The sequence below is a fragment of the Sceloporus undulatus genome, chromosome 7 (genome assembly GCF_019175285.1).
Source record: "Sceloporus undulatus isolate JIND9_A2432 ecotype Alabama chromosome 7, SceUnd_v1.1, whole genome shotgun sequence".
In the NCBI taxonomy this organism is placed as follows: domain Eukaryota; kingdom Metazoa; phylum Chordata; class Lepidosauria; order Squamata; family Phrynosomatidae; genus Sceloporus; species Sceloporus undulatus.
Window position 1 is genome coordinate 29,248,481 of NC_056528.1, and position 11,106 is coordinate 29,259,586.

Consider the following 11,106-nt stretch of genomic DNA (forward strand, 5'->3'; position numbering starts at 1 on the left):
CACAAACTGCATTATGCACCATCAAGGGGCAATAAAAAGGTTAAAGCAAGCTTGATTTCCATCTGTGAGAGAACCAGGAGGCTGTTGTTGGCAGAGGGCATGCAAGCCAATTCTGCTTTGGTCAGGCCCCACCTGGAATATTGTGTCCAGTTCTGGGCACCACAATTTAAAAAGGATGTTGAGAAACTGGAGCGTGTCTAAAGGAGGGCGACTAAAATGGTGAAAGGTCTGGAAACCTTGCCCTATGAGGAACGACTCAGGGAGCTGGGGATGTTTAGCCTGGAGAAGAGAAGGTTAAGAGGTGAAATGATAGCCCTGTTCAAATATTTGAAAGGATGTCATATTGAGGAGGGAGCAAGCTTGCTTTCTGCTGCTCCAGAGAACAGGACCTGGAACAATGGATGCAAGCTACAGGAAAAGAGATTCCACCTCAACATTAGGAAGAACTTCCTGACAGTAAAGGCTGTTCGACAGTGGAACACACTCCCTCGGAGTGTAGTGGAGTCTCCTTCCTTGGAGGTCTTTAAGCAGAGGCTGGATGGCCATCTGTCAGGGATGCTTTGATTTGGATTTCTTGCATGGCAGGGTTGGACTGGATGGCCCGTGCGGTCTCTTCCAACTCTATGATTCTATGACAGCACAGTGGCATGGCAGTAGATAAAGATCTACTGTTCATCAACAACTGTGAAGTAATGAGCATTGTTTGTTCCATGGGGCTTTCTTTTCCATTCTCCAAAGGACATAGATCATCAAAATGCAGCAGCTACAAAACATCTTTAAAACAGAGGGGCAGGGAGGAGGCGGCAGACTACAATCAAGATTTTGCTGTCTTTCCCCCACCTTCTTGGCACCCTCTCCTGCTCTTTCAGCAAGATCCTTTCTCCAGAAGGGCATCTCAAGGTTTCTGGTAGCAAAACCAGAGTGAAGAGACAAAGGATTAAACACAGGCCAGGTCTCCTTGTAATTCATTATACAGCAGCATTGTGCAGAGTTAAGAGAGACACGCTTCATTGTCAGTCCGGCAGAAGCAAGAAGAAAAGCAAGCCTGCCCAGAAACACAGTTCCAATGCTAAATCAAGTTGTTGGGAGGGTTTCTGCAGTCCAAACACCTTGAACGCAGCCACCCATGTGCAAAAGGCACCAGAAGACCTTTGTGAGAGAAGAAAAAGGAGGGTTCAGCCAACCATCTATTTGGGGACCAGAAGAACAAAGATAAGATCCTTTTTATGCAAAAAGAAATGAATAGGTGTTGAGGTGTGTGATGTGTGGGATGGGGAGTGTTTCACTCCCTCCTTGCTCCTCGCTTTCTTGTAAGCTTTCCTCTTCACTCCTTCATAGTAAACCCAGGGGGGGGGTGAGAGGGAGAGAGAGAGAGAGAGAGATGGTGCTGCCAGGAGGCAGGAGTTGTTTTTATTATTTACTTGAAGGCTAGTCTTTATGGCACCTGCATCATGGGCATTCCAGGCTGCCGGGTCTTGTACTTATGACCAGAGGTCTAAGTGGACCTATGTATTTGAAGAAACTTTCACCCTTACTCTTTTCTTTGCTTGCCTCTAGACAAGGTATACCAGATTACCTGATTATAGGGGTAGAAGAGGGTGCAGATGGCACAGTATGGCTCACTCAGTGCTGCTGCAGCATTGAATCTCCTCTCTGCTACAAAGTTGGGGGGTTTGTTTTTCCACTGGAGGGAAAGCAAGGACTTCAGGAGCTCAGGATCACCAACATCTTCTTCTCCAGAGAATGGGAGGGTTTCTGAAAAACAAGAGGAAAAGAAGGGAAAGAGCTGGGTTAGAGGGCCGCAGAGCATGCAAGTCGTCCAAGAGCCCAATCACGTTGGAAATATTACAATACAAAGAGAGGTAGGCAGTGAGGGCAGGTGGGAGGAAATTATCAGTGCCAACCCATTCTTCTAACATGGAGCTCAAAAGAACATACCTTTCTATGGAAAAAAGATCTGACTATGTGGACCTAATTCATCTTTCACTTTTACTTAAAAGATTTAAAAAAATAAATAAATCAGATTAAATTAAAAGCTAAAACATGCCATTGCTTCAGAGAAGAGTTTGGGGCTAGCTAGATTGAAGGAATCAAACCCCTGAGACATCAAATGAAGGAAGGAAGGAAGGAACATTTTGCTGCATCAAGAGAGGTCCTTGCCGCCTTCATTTGTCAGCTGTCATCCTGTTCAGGGTCTATCCGATGTGTGGATCTGAGTGTTAAAGAGTTCTGTCAATGCAACATGAACATGTGCCAAGTGAAGGGAACAGGTGTTGACAAAATGGCTGCCCTGATCGATTTGCAAAAACTGCTGCCTGTCCCTAAACGCTTTGCAAACGTGCCAAGGAAGAGGGTCTCCTCTCTTGTTAACTCGGGCAAGAGACACTCAGTTGGGCAGTACTGGTATTTCCTTGACAGAGAGTATGGGAAGCCACTGTCTGATCCAACAAAGCTTGACAGGTCCGTGACTCAAGCCCCCCAAAAAGCAAGAGTGATGTACGGCAAAGTGCCACATGTCAGGTCTGACATGCCAAGAGGGAGAGACAAAGCCATTGCAAGAGCCAGGAGTAAGAGAAAATGGATTTTAAAAAATGGCTGTCAGGTGTCGCCTGCAAATCCTGCCTCCTTGCCATCCAGAAGCCAATTGTGGAAGTGCTTCTGAGGTAATCAATGCTCACCGCCACTTTCATTGTTCAGGGGAGACCTGTCAGCTGATCAAATGTCAATGCCCTGAACATATTCTGTGAAAGAACAGAAAAACCAGTTTCATGGCTGTTAATCTATACGGGTGAGCCAGCAAGGGTTCCAGCAACGAAGGCTGACTGGCAGGGCTGCCATCATGTCACAGAGAGATACAGGACAGGTGGAGTGGGCCTGGTCTCCTAGGCATTCCAAATTGAGATAAGGGCAGACAAAACAGCCTAGGGCAGGAGGGTGGCAGAAGAAGAAAGAAGATGGCCCCTCTGATACCAAAAGGGCCTCAGGCAAAGGAAGCAGGCTGTGCCTTGGCAGGGGAGTGGTCCAGAAGGATAAGGAAAGAAAAAAGAGATTGTTAACAGAGTCTGAACGGAGAAAGGATGTGTTATACTGTACAACTATGGCAGGGCTGCCTGCCTTTTTTGTTGTGTTACTTTGTGATGATAATGATGATTTACAAAATGAGAGAGAAAGGGGTGAGCATATAGCCAGGGAGGTACAGCTGAGGCATTGTGTACTGAACTGTAACAGGACAAGCCTTTGGCTGAAGTTTGCTCCCTGGCATGCCTAGACCTCTCTGTCACTTAGCACAGCTAGCCTAGGTACTGAACCTGAGACCAGAGAGGAAGCATATCCTCTGCTTTCGCACTCAAGGCCTATGCGCTCACCTTCATCACTTGAGGCTTCCTGTTTCACCACAGACAAGGGAGATCGGGTGGGTGGCTTGCCTAGTGGGTGACGGCGGCTTTTCTTGATCTCCATCTTCAGTTTGGAGAAAGTAGAAGTTGTCTGGGTAAGAGAACAGAAAGGATTGAGGATGGGGAGGAGGGGGGAAATAACATCATCACTTCATACAATTTCAGGCAGGAGTAAAAGAACCAACAGAGACTCATTATAATGAACAAATCCATATCCATTCCTGCCTTCTGGTCAGCAGAGGTTAGGATAAAGGAGAGCCTACACTGCAAAAGCCTACGTTTTGTACTAGGTGTTCAAAGGTGAATGCAAGAACAACACAGTTGCCAAATCTATTTAAATGTTTGGTCTAATCTTTTGGCTCTACCCACAAGAGGGACAAAGGACTTCTATGGACCACTGAAAAAGCCTTCTCAGACTCATGCACTGCTCAACCATTTTAACTGCCTTGTCAACCATCAGAAAGATTAGAAACATAATGAAAATCAAAGGCAAGTTTCCCTGGAAGTGTTAACACCTGCTTCGAATTGTTCAAGCAACAACTACATGGAGCCCTGAGAAGGACAACTATTATTTTCAGCGCACAAAGGTTGCACGTTGGAGTATGTTGATCTGATAGGAAAAGGATGGGAGGCCTCCAGACATTTTGGACTGTCACTCTCAGAAGCCCTTACTAGTACAGTGGTACCCCGGGATACGAATTGATCGCGTTACGAAATTTCCGGGATACGAAAAACTTAGATTGGAAAAAACTGTTCCGGGTTACGATATTTTTTTCGGGTTACGAAAAAAATATCGGCGCGAAATTCAAATGCGAAGCGCGGCTAGCGGCTTTCCAGCCGCTAGCCGCGCTTCGGAAAAGCCTTTTCGGGTTGCGAAATGTATCGGGTTACGAACGCCGCGGCGGAACGAATTAATTTCGTAACCCGAGGTAGCACTGTATGGCGAATGGTAACAAGTCTATGGGAGCAGCAGTCCAAAACATCCGGAGTGGCAAAGGACCCTGTTTTGCCTCAGCAGATGCAACCTATTAATGCAAAATAATCCTCTGCTTTATACTATATCAGAATATTGATTCAGCTTGCTTGGTCTTATCCATGCAGTGGTCTCTCCTGACCTGACCTTCAGATGTAAGCATGAGATGTTCTGCATGCAAAGGTGGTGTCCTACTTCAACCTATACACCTTCCCTTAAAAACAACACAGGATTACGGTCCATATGGTTCTCAGTAAAGGAATACAATAAGCAATAGCTCTTCCTCTAATGTGTCAGAAGGTTGTGATTTTTACTATATAGACTGACCACCTACAAGCAGGTCTCTATGGCAAAATATATTTTAGGTCTCTGGAATACAGTACAGAGTAACAGAGCAACTTCTGGAAAGGTTGTGTCTCTTCCAGGGGTAATGCAGCCTGCCTCTGTATAGGAGTGCTGGATTGAATGATGCATGAAGCTACAATTTTATGACAAGACGAGTGAATCATGACCCCACCATTACTATTTATACAACCCACACAAGCGTCTCCATTTACCAGCCAAACTTCAGGGCGCATTTTGATCCCAAGCCAAATCCGACGCAACTGTTTCACTTTCCCCCTTATGCTGCATTCAGAACTCGCGTTGCTTTTTCAGGGCGATCTGATAAATGCACACAATCGTCACACCTACCTGGCTGCTGTTATACATGCACACATCCACCCAAATTTAAAACCATGGAGGTCAATTATGCGAGAAACGCTTTGTCAGAGACCAAAGCGGTTGCCTAGCAATGGTGACTCAATACCGCCATAAGTCACTCTGATGAGTGAGCATATGGAAATGTCGCGTTTCTAAAAATTCTCTGTTCGGCAGTGGAAAATGTTTAGGTGACTTTCCTTCATCTATGTCCTTTGAGCATCACTGAGGGGAGAAAAGATATATTTTTTCCTCTTTTTATCCAGAATTGAATCAATTAAATGAAATCAATTTGTCGTCCTTTTTAAAAGAGGTGTGCCAGGTGTGTTAGGAAGGGTAAGATTCCTCAAACAGCGATGTTGCGACTGAAGTGTGCAGGGCGGCTGCGGAGAATCTTTGGCTCTCCAAATGATTTGGACTTCCAACTCCGATAATCCCTTTTAATTACTTCTGGCCACGATCGGTGTGGTTAAGGAGAGTTGAAATCTAAAAGAGTTGGAGGGGCACAGTTCCCTATTCCTACCCAGGGTTTGAGAAAGATGTATTAACAAGATTGCTAGGACCAAGTTCACCACTTCCATCTTTGAAAAAGCAAAACTCCGGAGTAATCTAGCTGGTACTAAATGGCACTGGTTTTACTTACAGTATGAATTCCTCTATTAAGGGAATAATGAGGAATATCTATTTTTACCAGCCATCCAAAATCTTTGAACTCACAAACTACTTAAGTGTGTGTATGTAAAAGCGAGAGATAAAGTCCACACTTGTGAGTTCCCACCTGCTGTCAGAAGTGGCACAGTCACAATTCAGCTTTGCCACTCTCAAATAAGAGGCCAGGCGCAGCCTTGACACCTTATTCTTCTGTTACTCAAGCATGAAAGTGGACTTCCTATAGTAACAAAAAGGCAGGGAGCATTTGTTTTCTTGGATTTTGACAAGCCTCATGACAAGGTGAGACAGACCTATCATTATTATGTGCTTGCTTACTTGCTCTTTTTAAAAAAAAATATGGGCGTGTGTATATATCTACACTTCTATGTACCTGCGTTTATAGATACAAATAGCTGGGGAAGAACCAGGAGCACTCCATTTCATATGGCCTTAACTGCTTTTTCAAAGTTGTCATCCATCAACAAGGAATTCCCAAGATGATCAGCAACTCACTGTGGCTGCCATTCACAGACATGTCTTCTCTGTGGAATGCACAACGCTGCCCACCTGAGATGACAGCCATTCTTTCCTTCGTCTAGTCATGCATTCATTCAAAGATATTGATCTCAGAGATTTGAGAGGGCATGTGGTGTCACAGCTACAAAGCTGGATTGGGGACTTGGACGATCCGGGTTCAAGGCCTCATTCAGCCATGAAGCTCACTGTGTTACTTGGACCAAAGATTCATTCCCTCAGCCAGGTCTATCTCACAGGGTTTATGTGAAAATAAGAGGAGGGAGCCATATCAAGTCTAAACTTGATATTCTTTGGAAAGAATATAAATGCAACTTACATTAACATTAAAAAAATAACACAGGCTCTTTTGCTTTCACCTTCATTGCCAATCCCTTCCCACCCATCCCAAAATACAGAAGCATCAATCCATTCTCCAAAACCAGATAAGAATTCATTAGCACTTTGCTCTGGCCTTTTAGTGGTCTCTGCTGTTTGTAGTGGCTGACACTAGCCATTACAATGCCTCTTCAAACACCTGCAAACACAGTTTTATCACAATGACACCATGAGATACCAGCAGGTACAGAAAATGGAAAGCTTTCCACCAAGGCAAACCCTACGTTGCAGGCCATTCTAACACACTGGCAATCCTGCTATCTTCCCAGCACTTAGGGGCAGCCATACATTATGGCTCTCTCATCTTGCAAAGCTCATCCAGATGAGCACAGAGGGGGCAACAAACAAAATTAACCTAAGACAATATAAGGGCACACAAAGAAGGGATCCACAAGGAGTAGGAAGGAAACAAATAGAAAAAAAAAATATTGCCGGGCTACAAGCCACAGGCATTTCACAACCAGGCAGGGCATCACATTCCATTTGCTACACCCATGCGCTGGCCAGCAGCACAAACATGGACAAACACAGTTCTCCTTTGGCATCAGGCACTTAGCACGTCGCAACAGAGTCTGGTTTCTTGGAGATGTCTGCCATGGAGAACTCCCAGGAAAGAAAGCCACCTTTCCGTCTTTACAGGGACTCAATGCAGAGCCAAACGTATCCCAGCGCCATTTCAGACGTGGGCAGAGGGTCCCACCCAGGGGTGGCCCCCATTAAGCCCAAAGGATCTTGTTGATTTTCAACCTGATTTTTCTCCAGTCGGCCTCCACTATGTCCGAGTACTGCTTGTACAAGAGGTACCGCAAGCGAGCAACCACGTTACGGGGCAGGGCGTGCTTCCCTCCGCCTCCGCGATAGCTAACGGCACTCCGCCACCTCTCCAGCTCATCCGGGGGGACCATCCGGGTGAACAAAGCTGCCGCGTATCTCGCCGGCTTGCCGCTAACTCGCTTGAACAACTCCCGCCTCTCCCTTTTAGGGATCCTCCACAAGGTGATATCGTCCGAGCGTAGGACTGCCTGCAACAGGTTAAGGTGGGTTACTCACACTGGAACTTGCAAGAGCCACACTCCCACACCAACTCCACCGTGACCAAAAGCACACCTCTATGAGGCTGTAGGTAAATGCACACGCTTGGATTCCAAGTGATTAAGCGGAATATAAATAATAATAATTATGATGATGATAGTCAGAAATGGAACACTATGGACCAGCAGAACAATCTCTCAAGGAGAAGGGGACTCAGCCCATGTTTGCATGTCTTTCTCCTAGGAAAGAACCTACCTCCTAGTGCACTGAGAGGCGAAATGGTCCACTGGATCATTTTATGGCGACAGGGAGAAAGAACAGAGTCCCATGTATGGAATTTATCCAGTGTCATGTATCAGTTTAGACCGTGGTACAGCTCTATGTACTAAATCTCAGTCAGTTCTGCTATCATTGCCCCGCATTTAAAAAAAAAAAAAAAAGCCAAGTGGGGAGCGTTCTTCTGATGGGTCCCTTCTCGCATATTTCCTTTAAAACAGAAAACACAGAGATAATCCCTCTGCCTAGAATTTCTTTTTGGAAGAAGGCAGGACAGGAAAGCAAGGTGATATCAAATCTATAATAAAATGTACTAAGAAAGATTACAGATGCTAACTGGAGCCATGGCTAGCCTCCCTTCTCTCTGATGTCTCTTATCGTATATTTGAATTTTACACCCGAAAGATACTGTGAACTTAGCTGGCGGGATGCCCTGGAAGACTCTTGGCCCAAAGGCTCTTGCTCTTACATCCTTGTGATATAAGGCAGTAGTTCTCAACATTCAGTCCTTCCAATGGTCTGGACTTCCACTCCCAAAATCTCTGACCATTGGATAAACTGGCTGACCAATGCTTATCGAAGCCACAGTCTGAAACACCCGGATGACCAAAGGTTGAGAATCACTGATACAAGGGACAGAAGGACCTGGAAAACAACACCATTTTGCAAGCTCCTTGCTGTCTGAAGTGGGTACAGAAGTGTGTGTGTGAATATATGTGTGTTTGACAAAGAGACAGACAAACAGAGAAAAGACAATTCTGCAGGCCAACTGAGACACAAGCTAGGGACAGAAGGCTGTGTCATCTGCCAGCATGACAGGACAACGACAAAAGTAAGACAAGAAGTACATAGCAACAAGAAGAGCCTACCCAGCTGAACACTACTGAAATATCACAATGATGCCCGGCACCTTGAGATGGACTCGCAGTGGCAAATTAACCACCATGCCTATAGAATTTATCAGCAACAACATCTACAATATGTACTTGATCAAAGTTCTTGCTAGATTTCCTTCTCTCCTACAGAAAGAAAATCCCATAGAGACTTTTAAACTCAGCATTTTTCACCGGTTAAACAGTTTGCAACCCCAAACTCCATTCTGAGACTTCTCTAGGGAACCCATGTGTGGGTAAGGACAGCATTCTGTGCCAAGCCTCTACTTGGCTGTACTGCTGCCAAATTTAAAAGACATTGCAAGTACACAAGGATGGATGGGAAAAAAAACCAGGTGCGTTAGAAGGAGATAGGCAGGTTGCTTTGCAAAAAAGAATACGAATAATAAAATATTCTACACTCATTCTTGTCAAGCCAAGGACAGGTAAACTTCAAAAAGCACTGAACATGACAACAAGAGTAAAACACACTGTTGAAAAATGGAACATTTTAAAGTAATGCACACAATAGTCTAACTAAAAAAAAAAAAGCCATGACAAAATCATGGAGCAGGAAAGTTCTGTGAAAAGGCTGTAGACAAAAGCCAACAAACCATACCTCCTTTGCCACCAAACACAGAGAAACCAGATAGCAGGCTGGGATGCAAATTTCCTAGTTTCTAGTATTTGTGTTACTAAATACTGAGCCTCCCGCCACTATCTCAGCTTTTGAATATTGTGAAGGAATTCTCTTGCTAGAGAACACAACACACTGGCTCATATATTAACAGGAAAATGGCATACCCACTAACTAAATAGCAAATATTATTTCCTTTTGAAAGAAAACAGCAAGTCAGCATCAAAAGCAAGCCTAACGAAAATTTTACTTGTCAGTTTATACCTGACTGAGAGACAGGGCAGTGGAGCGGTTTGAGTGTTGGACTAGGATCCTGGAGACCAGGGTTGGGATCCCTACTCATCCACTGGGTGACTTTGGCAAGTCCACTCTTGGCCTTAGAGGAAGACAAAGTTAAATCCCCACTGAACAAATCTTGCCAAAATAACCCTGTGATAGCGTCGCCGTAAGTCAGAAACAATTTAAAGGCACACAATGTAGCACACAAATAGAGAGAGACACATAGAGATACTGGCTAGCCTGCAAGGAAAAGACCTAGTTAAGCTGCCCTGCTTATGTACCTGGAGGCGATTCTTAGTCCTGATTAAAGTAACCCTATTTTCAAATCAGGATTAAGTTGGTGAGGAATCAGTCAACCCTCTTGGAAATAATGAGTTTTGAGAAGGGGACCATGACTAAACCATTCTTGTCATAATTTCCCAGATCAGCAAAGGTGAAATCTCCATTATATACAGAGACTGAGGTTTGGTGGGACTACCGCCAAAAAGCTGACGTAACATGCCAGAAGGTTCCAAATGATGCACTGTGCCGGTGGAGGATGACCCATCTTTGTGAACCACCAAGACCATGAGGAAGAATCTCAGCTAAAGCAGCCCTCCGCCAAGTACATAGCGGGGAACTTTGTTCCCTACAAGTAATGAGAGATTGGCAGTGTGACCTACCACACATTACGGCAGTGAGGGCATGGAAAGCAGAAGACGGTGAAGCACTACTGTGAGGTTTTTCTTTGCATGAAGATCTTTGCTGGGCTTGTAATAGACATATAATAGACACTTCATTGCCCATGGCAATGGGAAAAGGGAGAGCAACTAATAGAACAGAATAGAATAGAAGTGGGATAGTATACATAATAGTGCAGAGGTCCACGGGCTGAAAGAACACACAATGGAAAAATCAACTCTATACCAGCTATGGCAAGTACCTTTTTGACACATTCATAATAAAAACAGTATGGTATCTCCTGACAAGACATTCCTCTCCTTTCTTTCTTAAAAAACAAACAAACCCATGAGCATTGTGCTAGCTGATGGGCATGCCCTGCATGGCTACTGACAAAACCCCTAACGCTAGCTCAAGATGAGGCCTGGAGCATGGTTTCAGTAGCACAGGTTGCCCGAGTGGTTTTCTGTGACCTGACACAAACGGGCCTTCCAGAGCTTCATCTGGATGTTTGAGAGCTGAGTAGCTTTGGCAAGAGCACCAGCCTTTCTTTTTGCAGGCTCAAGCCCTATCTGTGCGAGACACAGAAACCACAGAGAAGGAGAGCAGATCCTTTTATGCCCGCCTTGCCAGATTCCCAAGTCATAAGAGAGAAGGGCAGCTCAACCCTGATGACTTGTTCCTATTCTATAGCTCTAAGAGTAGGAAAGATATTGGGAT

At 44.9% G+C, this 11,106-nt stretch overlaps 1 protein-coding gene across 3 annotated transcripts in view; it reads right to left on the reverse strand.

Moving 5' to 3' along the window:
* The window catches only part of KDM4B (lysine demethylase 4B), a 128,675-nt gene that overhangs the window by 16,874 nt on the left and 100,695 nt on the right, over positions 1–11,106 (reverse strand). For 2 of the 3 annotated variants that reach the window (XM_042479455.1, XM_042479454.1), the window contains exons 12-13: positions 3,366–3,486; positions 1,577–1,755 (exon numbers count right to left, since the gene is read on the reverse strand). In XM_042479455.1, the coding sequence (XP_042335389.1) occupies positions 1,577–1,755; positions 3,366–3,486 (300 nt within the window). Of the gene's footprint in view, positions 1–1,576; positions 1,756–3,365; positions 3,487–6,523; positions 7,653–11,106 lie in introns of those variants that run through there. The other variant, XM_042479456.1, reaches the window with a different exon arrangement.